This window comes from Pieris brassicae, chromosome 2, assembly GCF_905147105.1.
Source record: "Pieris brassicae chromosome 2, ilPieBrab1.1, whole genome shotgun sequence".
NCBI lineage: Eukaryota > Metazoa > Arthropoda > Insecta > Lepidoptera > Pieridae > Pieris > Pieris brassicae.
Window position 1 is genome coordinate 8,033,835 of NC_059666.1, and position 14,257 is coordinate 8,048,091.

General features: G+C 32.3%; 1 protein-coding gene across 3 annotated transcripts in view; it reads left to right on the plus strand.

The window, feature by feature from the left end:
• Positions 1–14,257, plus strand: part of LOC123720762 — a 33,371-nt gene that overhangs the window by 14,936 nt on the left and 4,178 nt on the right. For 2 of the 3 annotated variants that reach the window (XM_045677516.1, XM_045677517.1), the window contains exons 2-4: positions 11,200–11,259; positions 11,524–11,662; positions 12,809–12,939. In XM_045677516.1, coding sequence (XP_045533472.1) covers positions 11,200–11,259; positions 11,524–11,662; positions 12,809–12,939 — 330 coding nt within the window. Of the gene's footprint in view, positions 1–11,199; positions 11,260–11,523; positions 11,663–12,808; positions 12,940–14,257 lie in introns of those variants that run through there. The other variant, XM_045677518.1, reaches the window with a different exon arrangement.

A 14,257-nucleotide genomic window follows, 5' to 3' on the forward strand; every position in this document is an offset into this window, starting at 1 on the left:
TTGTCAATCAATTTGAGTCATTAAACTCATTGAAATTGCCTATCTTAAGTTTAATTAATTATATTACCTTTGATTGTTAAGAAATATTGAGAAACATGATGTTATTGTTAATTACTTTTTAACTTTATTAATTGGTTCCACTCTTGCTGGGTCCAGACCATGAATTCTGAAGTTGTCACAAATGTTTTATAGACAAGTCGGTGAACTGTCTGTGTCTCACTCAAGCTTAGAAAATACTATTGGTGCACAAACAGATTTTGAACTGATGGATAGATAGTTTGTTGCAGAGAAGTTACAAGTCTTCGGTATTTGAAGACATGAAACTACTAACGAATATTTAAACAAGGCAATTCATAATTGTTTTTATGTTTATTAACATATTATTAATTGGTATGGTCGCAGTTTACAGGTGCGAGAAATATAATATTCGGTCGTTAAATTATTTGGCTTAGATTATGGATTTACGATCTAATTATCAAAAGATCTATAGATATTTATCTAGCCTTGACATACTCAAATGTAATAGAAATAAAAGGTTAAATTTGGCTTTGGAGATCAAGGCTTAGTCATTGATGTATCAATTGTCGAATAGCGAAATTAACTGAATATAAATTGATGTCGAAGTTGCAAAAATATCCAACAGTACTTTACTTTAATACAATTAAAGTGAAGATATCACACACCGAAATCACCGATCATTGCAATTAATTACTTAAGGGTTCTATAATGCACAAATTTTTGTGTCTCATATGTGATTGTAAACAGTGCTGTTTTTAATTTTGTTGTGTACATTTTTATTGATATAAAATTATGCAATTATTATAAACATAATATATTGAAGCACAAAAACATGCCATTTTATTATCTACTTTGTAAATATAATAAAACAATGGAAATAACTGATACACACCAATTTATGTGCATTTTGCTTATTTGACCTTTAAGAAGTTTATTATCACTATAACAAAATGCAAAGAATTTATTTTACTAGCAATAAAATAATTGGTTGCTATTATGACAATGCTACCATTTGTTGAAATTGCGCTTTTATGCTAATTTTCCATCTAGTATTATTTATGTCTGTTGGTTTTAGTTGTCTATGGAAATATTACATTTTCAAAAAATTCTGAAATAAAATATTAAAATCGTTTCCGAAAAATCTGTACATACGCTGTCGTTGTCCAGCGAGACGGTTCTCAGGTAAAGAACTCAAACCTTGGCTCTGTTATTGTCTTAATATGTTTCAAATATTTAAAGAAACATAAATTAGGAATAAATAATCCCTATCTTATTCGAATTAATGGCGGTGATTGGTACCAAGATTAATAATGACCTTGATACTCACATAATAAACGCGCCCATTCAAAACGAATGACAACTCATGTGTTATCAAATTACACGAATCATGTCCTCTTTGTAACTCTAATCAACTTGGCAAGTTTTGAGGTGAATATATCCTGTCAATTCAGACGAAATTGAAAGCTTTATTGAACTTGTATAAATCATTTGTTTTTAATACGAGTAGAGATGAATATTGAAATTGTATACATGCATTAATATATATCCACAGACTCAATAAAACGGCTCATAATGTTTCTCTGTGAATGTTGTTATTATAATAAAATTGGTATTGCAAGAAACGATGGCAAGAGACCAGATGGTATAAGTTTGATTCCATGGAAGATGGGCCGGGTGCTGGTATGGGATGTAACCTGTTCACGACGCGCTTTGCATGGAACAAACAACAGATCTGGTGCGGCTTGTGAAGCGGCTGAAAGCATGCAAATACAGGGGTCTAGGCTCCGAATATGTTTTTGTCCCATTCGGTGTCGACATCCTTGGTCCGTGGGGTCCTAGCACTATAAAGCTTTTAAAACAGTAGCAAAATGGTTAGTCGTCATCACAGGAGACCGAAGAGCTGGCAGCTACCATGGACAAAGAATTAGTCTAGCTATTCACGGGGGAACGCTACCAGTATCTTCGGAACCTTGCCTAAAGGGACTCCTTTTAGTAATAGATTTTAGTTTTTTAAGATTTAGGTTCTGGTGTTAATATTAAATTTTCTTAATGCATTTTATTTTATATTTTTCACCGTCTTTCCGTTTTACAATTAAATACAATATAAAAATTCATATAAAGTATAGATAATATGTTAGGACGAATTTATGAAAGTGATAAATGTATAAATATATAAATGTTTAAAAAATAAACGAGGGGGTGAATGGTAGTAATGCTGCATTTACTATGCATACGGGTAATGGACCCTAAAAACCAGTTTTCAGTGTTTACATTGCTAAGTTGATCCAGTTAACATTTGCTGTAGCATTTATTATTACTTTATTTAGTTGTTTTTAAATATTTTTGATACGTGTTGAAATATGAAGGAACTTTTGGTTTGAAGGCCCTTTTGCGTAACCCGCAATGATGCATTGATTATACTATTTTTATATCATTAACCCAAAACATTTATTGATTTACCAGAAATCGAATAACAATTAGTACATCTTTTTCAACGTTTTGACCGACCTAAAATCCTTGCAATGAATAAGAATCAAAAGCTTCCTTTAATAGTAAACACGTACAAGAGATGATTCAGCGGAATATTGCATGAATGAACTTTCCGGAAACAGATGACGAAAAGAGATTTTAGTGTCAGTTCTCCCGTGCGTTCTACGCCCTTCATTTGAGAACTGGCAGTAAATATAAAATTAGTAAGCATTTAATAAGTATTTCATTATTGACGTTCATAAGTGTACATTGTGTTACCTAAATGTATAAATGATATTTAATTTGAGATGGCAGCATTTCGATAGACTCAAATCATTATTACATACATTATTGACTGTCAACTATGTGACATTCTCTTAAAAATGAAAAAATAAAATTATAATAGGCGATATTCGAGTACTACATATAATAACGATGACATTAAGTTTATGTTATTTTATTTTATATTAGGACACGACCTTTGACGTAGAGAAGACCTCGTCAAAATTCTTCCATTTGTCTCTCATCTTTGCTACTATTACCAATCATCCCCCCTATCTCTTTTATTTCATCTTACCAAGTTTCTGGTGGGTGTCCTCTTTTTCCACCTTTCCAATGAATTAGAGAAATTCTATGAACTAGAACGTAAATCTATGAAGTACTGCTATAAGACATTCTCTTACTGAGCACGAATTCAAAAGTAATTTAAACGTCCAGTTATTTAAATAATTTAATCTCCCGTTAATATTTGTTAAAAATTTATTCAATTTAAACTTTAACATATACATTTAAATTCTTTTTTTGGTTATATGTCATGCCGAATCACGCTATGTCATATCATAGTAATATATCAAAAAGATTCGAATAAATTAACCATTAGATAGGCCAAACTAATTTTATTGCTTAGCGAACGACATAAAATATTCAAAATTAGCTATCATTGTAACGGGACCACTGTGCGGCTTTATTAAAACGCGTTTCGAATACATGCTTATTAATATAACATTAGGCATCTATTTTTACCAGAATATTAGTTTCCATTGGACTGTTATGATGTTCTATAAGATATTTGACCAAAAGATTTAAGCTACTGATATTATTTTATAAAAAAACTTAACGGTAGGTTTGTATAAATACTTTAACTTGGAGTAACGTGGAGTTAACAGTACCTTCACAAAACATGGCCAAAATGGCGCATTATAACGACGGTAAGATATAAATAGCGTGTTTTTTAATAAAGTATTTTAATTTTGATTAGATATTAGAATTGAATAGACATAAAATAAAAAAAACAGACAGAATAATAATAATAATTGACAGACAATTGTTGTCAAATGTCTGTCGATATAAATAAAAATTTATAATAATTTTCATCAACAATTGATATGAATATGACGAAAGGGTAAAATATGTATATAAATTTAGTTATGTGAAAAATAAAACATTACACTTAATCCGCCCCGTGTTCTGGTGTGTATTGATAGCTACAAGATCTTTAATTAGTCATAAGTTGAAATTAAATAAAATGCTTTAAACACTGGTTTCATAACATTTCAATGTGACGAGCCCCCATTTGCAATGCCGCCCGAATGCCAAGGGCGTGCGCCTGCGCACGAACACAGCTAATTATATCAGTTGCTGTACTAGATCATGTTTGTGCCTCTACTTCCTAGATGCATTCCACATAGGGTCAGTGGCGCCTCATTCTTTTGGAATAAATAATAATTTTATTTTTGGTACTATGAACGCGTGTCTTAACCGAACTGGAAGGTATCTCATTATTTTTATAATTTTATCAATAAGGAAACATGACACATAACAAATATAAGGTATGTAATAAAAATAAAGTTATAATTATAGAAGTGTCCTTAAATTGGTTCACAGAAAAGATTTTTGTAAATAAAATTGTGTAACTAAAATTTTTAAGAACACAATAATATATTTCAAACGGCGCTTGAAACCATTAGCGGAGAACAAAAACATGATTTGAAAAAGTGAGTGTTAGAGGAATTAGACATTGTATGTATATTAATGGTCATTTCACAGAAACTTACGAATTACAAGGTACTACAAGTAAACCGTAAGCCACATTTCTGAACCTTAACCCAAGTACTAATTATGACTCCCGTAATATTTCTCCTAATTATGATATTAAATCTGTCATTAATCTCTGAGGCTAACCAAACAATAATTAAAACCTGCACGGCATACAGCAGTTAAATCATGAGTATTCCACCCTCGGGAATTGAGACACCCATACTATTGCAATTATTATAATAATAACTTTCGACATAGGTGCAATTGTTGTAAACTGTAATATCCGATGTCATTGTAGTGTGTATAATATAAAAAGTAATGATACTTATATCATAAACTATAAGTTACTATTTCAAAGATAAATAGTTACGTATACTAAACTTTAAGTAACGTGTATAGGAACTGTTCATAGTCCTGGACCTTCCTTATATTCCGGAACAATTAAGGAACTTCATGGATTTGCTCGTAAAAAATACCTTCCTATTTACTGATATAAATAACATAAAATTTGTAATTTCGAGTAGCGATTCCAAAGTTTCGTACTACATATTTTGAAGATTTTGCGATATTAGCACTACGACTATTGAAAGAATAAATGTATATTCGTATTTTTTTACATAGAACCCCTAAAAGTCAGGCACGCGATCAGATCTGTGGAAGCATCAGGGGAGTGTTAAATCCTTAAAGGGTCTTTATTTACTTAAACTAGGTCCACTTAAGGTATTAAATACTCATCTTTTCATGACTTCAGGGTTTATAAGGAGTAGTAACGCCAATATGGAATACCATACCATACCATCACCAGCGTCGATACTCTGTAAAGGCCCATAGGCCCCATTGCCTGAATAATTTGAATGCATTGCCTTTTAAAAGTAGGATCTTTTCTTAAAAGTAAGCAAGTTTACCACAAGTTTCTCAAAATATTTTACAAGTATTATGCTTAAAATAAGATTAATTGCAAGCAGTATTATTTTACATTGGCCAGGTATCTTCATGATAAAAGGATTCGAATACCAATCTTAGTTGGACGATAGCTGTGATACTTTACGAGTTGGCAGTCCTTCCTCGACCTTTATCGAAAGATGTTTTATTTTTCGCATTTATAATCAGCTTTATATTATGAATGTACATTTATATACCTTATAAAAACCAAGAAAATAAGGAAATCGCACTTTGTTATTACTAATTGCTTATATTTAAGTAAACAATAATAATGTTCCTATAAGATATTGTTCGACTTAACAGTCGTACTAAACTCAGTTGATGTTCAAATGTCTCAAAAGACCGGAAACGATCTCACTTTAAAAAGCGATAAAAACTTTTTTCTATAAAGAAGACTGCAAACATCAATGGCTGAACAGCCGCTTATATATAGGGTTCCTTCTTCGAACGCCTATTGTTTCAAGATTCTTGACAACGCCGTGACACCAACGCAGCATCTACGACGTGCTCTCTTGCCACCAGGTTGAGTAGGGATATCGGGGCTCTGTCGCCTGCCTGCACATGTTCAAACCACTTAAGCCTGTTCGGTTTCTGAATTGGACGATGCTATAAAGTTCTACAATGCAGCAAATACGCAAAACACCGTCGTTACAAACATTTGGGCCTAAAAAATAATTATGCCTAAAAAATTATAATATTTTAACTTAATCTTTGATTAATATCCAATAACAGTCTAGTGTTTTAAGGGTTTGGAACTATGACCATCTGTTCCCATAGCCTTTTAGATAATTACTTGAACTTATATAAATTGAATTGTATTTTTATAACCTTCGTTGTATTGTTTTTATTATACTAGTATTACAGACAGTTTTAATTTGTGATGCATGAAACACATACAAACATGTTTTAAGATTTTACATTTAATGAATAATGTTAGAGAGAATTAGTGCTGATTATCACATCTGTATGTTCAACCTATTGTTGTCATTAACTCTGTCATTATTGTTACTAAAATTATAGATACAAGTTGTCCAGTTCTGAATTTGACATGTATATTTTTATTAATGTATAATTAAATAATTATTAATAAAACAATTATATTTTATAACTAAAGTTGCTTTCTGTTACTTAATCAATTAGGTACTGTATGTATTATCAAAACAGTACGCATTTAATAAATAACATTTCCAATGAAAAAAGGTTATCGGAATGTCGGAAAAATACAATTAATATCTACTTTCAATAAGCATAAAAACATGTCTGGTTTTAAAGAACAGTAGCCAGAGGATAATTAGTATGAATATAAATTTATATTGAATATATGGAAAATTGCAATTCAATTAAGTGTCGGCTGAGTGATGTTTCATTCATATGGAAATGTATTTTTACATATTAAATATTTAAATTGAAAGGAGCGTCTATAAAATTACGCTAGACTTGTTAGGTGTTAATTAATAATAACAGTATTATTACAATTTATTAAAAGTCAAAGTTAATTACTTCATTGCGTGGGATCATTTTCTTGTCATCTCTATAAACTTAAATAATTCACGGGTTGTAACTACAACTATTTTGATAGTGGCAGGAATTGTAGAACAGTGGCTAGTGTTTTAAACAGAACATCGCCTGTATGAAGAATGATTATATTTAGAGAGGCTTGATCTATGAACACTTTTCATAAGTATCCAATCAATAATAATCCAGTGGCCTTATATGATTTTTGGCATCAGATTACATCCGTTTTTAGATGTTTTATTTTGTTATTATAGAAGTAGATGATCAGTCTCTGACACATGTCGTCGATTTTAGAAACAAAAACTGAAAAAAATACGACCCTCAAGGGTAAGGAAGGACTTCAACGTTGCTCTTAATATCCAATCCCAGTCCTTAATATTCTACGAAAACTAAACTAAAAATTAACGAAAACTATTTAAATATTTGGCCCGTTATTAAAAATTACCTTCAATAATGTATATAACATATAAATTTCAGGTGTTCTTAGTAACTGCATGTGACAGAATAGGTATAGTCATTTCACGCAGAAATAAAATTCACGTTTCTGATAAATGAAAAAAAAAAATTCTTCATATTCGTCGCACTCTTCATTTCTGAAGGTTGTATTAGTGGCGCCGCACAATTTCCTCCACTCTCCCCTGGCTTCGGTAAGCCTCTGCAGCTGGGTGATGGTAAGACCTGCAAGGTCCTTTTTCTGATGGATCCAGCGAGTAAGGGACGTGAACTGGTGCCCTCCACTCTGTCAGTCACGATAGGTTTTTCTAAACTTTCTGGGTCCCTGCGTGTGTGTAAGCATGTGTTCATAACAAAGCGTCCAAAGACAATTTTTACCTGTTGTAAACCATATTTCCAGATGATCTATATTTCTCCTTTCAGATGTACGAAATGTTCAGTCTCAACAAATTTATTCTTTTTTTTAAGGAAATGTTCCGGTCCTTGCATTTTCCACATAACGAGTTTTATGTTACAAAATCGCATGGTATGGGTACCATGGTATGGGGACAGTTGGAATTCAACTGCTGTTGGATACTGATCCAGGACCGCCATTTTAACGCGATTGTTTATCCATATATGCCTGAAACAAAAAAATATTACAACTATTGATTATATACGTAGTTATTTATTTCTCAAATACTTATAATTAATTTTCAAACTTTGTTATATTTTTTATACAGCTTTGGACGCTGAATGATTTATGTATATTCGTTTGGGACTTTTGAGTTACATTCCTTTCCTATAAACGTATTCGCAAATTTAAATTATATATGACCTGTCCAAATGCAAGTGAAAAGCAGTAAATAACATAAAAAATTATTTATGAGTCTCCCAGTGTATATTCATTTTTCATTAATTCTCAGTAGCTCATAAAATTGTCACTAAATGGTACGTTACTCTATCAGTGTAAGTTATCGTTATTTTATAAGGTCTTTTGCCCAAATATGGATGGGATGGTATTTAAAGTGTACCAGTAATGTGAAGATACAGCTATTAACTTTTGATAAATTGATGCAGATTAGGATCAGCCGCGGACAAGTAATTCGGAATGACCATTAATTAGTGGGTGTAAAGTTTTGCACATTATCTTTCGTCCAGAACCATAATATGCCTAGTATATTACATATACTGAATCAGTCTTATATATCTTTACCTAAACTTTTGAAATTTAAACCTTTATCACTAATAGCATTTCCAGGCTGTATTGCGATCCTATTCGATGAGCGATGAAAAACCAGCTCACGAGTCACCGGTACTATCTACCAGACGCCAACTTAAATTTTTAAGTAGCTTCTGTGCATTTGAACCCCACGACCCAAGAGTCTACTCAAAAAGGATCAAAATCCAGGTTGGAGGAAAATCTCAAAGTAAAAAAAGCTTACGTACTAAAATATAATCATGTGTTAATAAGAAAGATCTGGTCTACTATTAACATTACATTTAAAAATGGAATAATAAATGCATATGAACATATGCGTATTTAAGTTTCATGATAATATAACCTTAATTGATAATTAAAAAATTTTTAGTCTTCTGTCAGAACAAAAGAACAAAATCATTCATTATAAATCAGCTGTTATTATTAATTTAAACAGATAATTGAGTACGTACAGTTGTTTTTGTCGACTTTTCATTATTTTCGTATAAAAGTATTGCCGTTTAAAAATATATGCTGTATTAAAACCTATAAACCGAAAGTACTTTTGTATTACATTATTAAACTCTTGGTAATCAAGAGTTTAATAATGTAATACCACAGACGTAAATATACACTTACGTCAATTTTATTGGCATCCACTCAGTAAATTAAATTTCATTCTCAAAGGACATTTAGAATACAATAAAAAAACAGCTTCCTTTAAAACTTGTTTACTGAATTATGAGTAAACGTAGAAGTTGCTTCATCGGTTTAACCAAAGGAATGAAATAAACCAAACATGCTAATTAAATAATGTTGTAAATATAGCAAACACGCAAACTATTCAAGTTTGAATTAAAAAAAAACATTTAGTGACTTTAATGTGTAAAATTCATGTCATACAAGATAAAAATAAGATTTAAAATAGCTGCCTTAATAAGGAATTCCTTATATTATTATATTAACCCAATTGGGTTAAGATAATTAAATACTGTGTTTTTATATTTGATATTGATATACTCCACACGTTAGCTGACTCTGCTATATCAATTCGTAATTATGGTTATTTCATAGAGTTCAGAGATAAGTTAATAGTGTCTCAACAGGTCATGGAAAATACACCTTTCTTTGTTCTTAAAATTATATTTTGTAATTTTATTTTACGGTGTTCCAAGTGTCTCCAGGATATATACCATGTGCTTTAGTAGTATCCGGTTTATTACACATCACATACTTAGTAGTATACACAAGTCCTATGCCCATAAGGATTACAAAAAGGATAAAATATAAATATGCACTTCTATTTTAGTGTAAATATTTAAGTTACAAATTAAACTATAACTTACTTAAAATGAGATATTTTGTAATGACAAAGAAATATTGAAAATTTATACCTAAAGTTTGGAGTACAATCTCGTCTTATATGCTAGAAATGGAATTAAATGTAGTTCAGGCAAACATGAATTATTTATTTAATAAGCATAGTCCTAAAACTATGTTGACATTCGTCATAGGATCATTACGGGTCATTGACTGACCTGCGTTTGATTACTTAATGAAGGAGGTCAAAGCTCTAACCATGATCGTGACTTCATTACAGAAATAGTTAAGGTCAATAACAGAATTGAATGTCGTTAATAAAAGTAAAATGTTTGTAATATTTTGTATGACTGGTATGACTGAACGTCTACTATTTTAAAAGAGCTACTGGTGAGCTTTTACTGGTTTATCTGGAACTGGAAATATATTATGTATCTTAACAGTTGACAGTAATTTGCAAATAAATTTTGAATTTAGAAACATTTCAATGATAGGTAATAGAGACTTTCTTTTAATAGAACATGGAACAACAGTTGGCACTTGTTTTTAATGTAGATTGAAGTATAAATTCAAGTGTCAACACATTCACTTAAATCAGAGGATGTTAAGAAATTGATGTTAAAACAACGTTTATAAATTTCCCTTAAATGCGGCAACTGGTTGAATCAATCGAGATTAAGTTGACTTTAATACTTTTAAAAACGATAACGCGGGACTTAAATACTGAGAACAATGTTCTTAAACTTTAAAAGTTTCCTTCCATAAATGTATAGGAAAGTCTATTTACAGTTTATTGTGGAAATATATTTTACCTGGTATTTTAAGGAAGCTTTGCGTCTGATCATTAATTTATGAAAAGCGACTGATCATCAAAATGCCTATAAAGAAAAAATCAATAAACAAATACAATGTTTTGAGGCCAATAGTAAGGCAGCTGAAATTAATTTAATCTTTTAGACATTTCATTGAATGAATCTAAAAGATAAATATTTTATTATATATTCTTGGGCGCTATAAATAATTTACAAGATACAGTTGTGAAATTTATAATTATTTACGCTTACAGACTACTTACAGTGATTTTATTATTACGAAGATCCGATCATTATTAAAGTTAAATGCTCATAAAGAAACTTAAAATATTTAAAGCTTTTCCTTAATTGTCACTGTGGAGTAGTTTTTTTATTTATTAACGTTTACAAGGATTTATTTTATATATTGAACAAATTATTGTAAAATTTATTAATTTGTTTCTTTCTTTACAGATGCTTATTAAAAGGCGCAGTGATCCGTCGTTGATTACTGTATGGATATTTTTATTACAAGTGAGTATATATTTCTATTGACAAGCAGTATTTTTGGTATATCTATAGTCGTCAGCGCAGTTATTATGCGGTAAATTATTGATAGATAGAATAGAACTGTTTTATAAAAATTTAAATTCCTCACGACATGAATTATTTATGCTCACCGGAAATCTACCCCACGATATCCAGGTCCATCAATATCTAAGCTACATGCTAGGCATATGGCTGAGGCTTCCAAACGATTTTTTATTTTAATATTAAATACATGTACATATATTGCAGATGTTGGGTAGTGTTCACCGTGGAGCTGAAGGCCACGGGAGGCTGATGGACCCTCCCGCAAGAAATTCCATGTGGCGATTCGGTTTCCCGAATCCTGTCAACTATAACGACAACGAATTATTCTGCGGAGGATATGCAGGTCAGTCTTGTTACATTATTACATAGATTTTTAATAATTATTCAATTGCACTACAATATAAGTATAGTATACTATAAGTAGCTAATCAGTCTCCTCTGTGTGCCATACCACACCACACCACACCATTGTTTTCACGATTCCACGGCTTCCAATCGCTGTATTTCAAATTATTAAAGAAAATCACATTGGTGCAAAACAGGGCTCACGTCACGACCTTAGGTCTTAGCAAGACACTCTTTACGACGCTTAATGCTGTTATTATGAGGTACTAAGCCAGAATAAATTACCAAGATATGGGTATAGATTTATAGCGTTCCCTATGTTTCAAAACGTGTTTGATTTTGGTATGAGGATATATTGTTCACGTCCCGATGAATATTAAGTTAAAGATGCTAATTCACATTTGAATTAGACTATGTTTAGATCAATATATTTTTAGAAAAGTTACGTGTTTGCTCTTTATCAATGTCAAAGCAAACTTGTTATCTTTTTACAAATCGCTTCTGATTTGTGAATACGTAGAGTGGAAAACTAAGAAGCTTTGATAAATGACTTTATAGTAATAATGATCTTCAACTTTTCGGCGTCTGTTTGTGTGTGTACACACAGATATAAGGATGAAATTAATGAAAATTAATCGAAATATTTATTTTAAAAAAATGATTTCTGTTTTTACACAAATTTCAAAACGTTTTTGTATATCTACATTTTTTCCTATTCATAAATTCATGTACATTCGCTTAGTTACTAATCATTAAAACTGTTTGTCTATTAAATCTTATGTACATACTTATACGGTCGTTCACAACTCGTCAGGTTTTTCTTATGACAAACATTCTAAGAATACTTACGTCACTTTATTTGATGAAATTCAATAGGATCTTGCATACAATGAATGGGTATTAAAGTTTTTGCCACTTAAAAGGCTTTTGGAATGTTAAATCAAATACTTTAAAGTATTGAAAATCATAATATAAAGCAAAGGTAGAGGTCCGATTCACACATACACATATTATTTACTATCCTACAAGATCTCTTTTTGTAAACAGATTAAATAAATGTAGATGTAAAAATTTTGCTATGTTGTACCCCTCGTACAACATAGACCTAACACTGTGGTTGTTGGCTGATGTAGCGTGTGTTCAGTCCAGTGGGAACAGAACCAGGGGAGATGCGGCGTGTGCGGCGACGCGGACCACATCACAGAGCCGCGGCCACACGAGGCTGGCGGGATGTATGGCAAGGGGATTATTACACGACACTATAGCGTTGGACAGGTGAATTATTTTATATTGTATTGAATGTCATATGGTTACCATATGTGTATCCATTCCATCTAAATTACAGGATATCTGATTTGCTTGAAAACTACTGTAAAAAGGCACAAAGAACGTGGGGATGATTTTATTACATATACGTAATAAAATCTCTTATTTTGTATATATTAGGTCCTTACATATGAAATTGGCGTATTTCGTACTGGCCACTTTAATCACGATGTTCTCCTCTTTGGTAAGGAATTCCAAATTCATTTTTGTACAGCTATTTACTCATGTATTTGTGCTACGATGACCGTCATTCATTTGTTTTTTTTCTGTTCGCGTCACTCATTTTACAAAATGGAAAACTTAAAGTATCGCATTATTTACGAGTACGAGTTCCGCCGTGGCACTAGTGCTGCGAAAACGACTCGAAAGGTGAATGGTGTGTATGGCGGTCATGTTGCAAAAGAAAACACAGTTCGTTTTTGGTTCCAACGTTTTCGTTCTGAAAATTTCGACCTGCAGAACAAGCCCCGTGGACGGCCTGAGACCCAAGTTGATAATGAAGTATTGAAGGCTATTGTGGAAGCGGATCCATCGCAAACCACGTCCGAGTTAGCTTCAAGCTGCGGTGTTAGTGATAAAACTGTTTTAATTCACTTGAAGCAAATTGGGAATATTAAAAAGCTTGAAAGGTGGGTACTTCACGAATTGACTGAAGTAAACCGGCAAACGCGCGTCGACTGCTGCGTTACATTACTGAACCGGCACAATAATGAAGGTATTTTAAACCGAGTCATTACCTATGATGAAAAATGGATTCTTTACGATAATCGGAAGCGCTCAGCGCAATGGTTGGATCCTGGTCAGCCAGCCAAATCCTGTTTTTTTTTCGTCAGGAAATGCTTTTACGCATATCCCTACGGTATTTTACACCAGCAAGGATTATGTGGGACTCAGACTTAATAAACCCTACCCACTAAAACCTGACGGATGACTTCAGCTCGCCAAAGGGCGACGGCACGTAACAGCTGAGCCCTATCCTTACCCCCGCCAAACGCGAATGCCACAATGTCACATGACTCCTCTCACACACAAATCTTCCAAATCTTAACTTAGGGCAGACGTGCGAAAACACGGCGTCGCTGCCCCGGTCGTCGTTTCCTTACTGGCGGAGCATCTGAATCATTTTCACGCTGCCGCTCCGCATTCTCTTTCTGACTCATGACGGCCTCACAAAAAGCCTTGAAGGCATTCCAAGGACCGTCATTGTCAGCTTCCACCATTCTTTGAATAATTAGTGGAAGCGACAGATTTCCATCAATGCTATCAG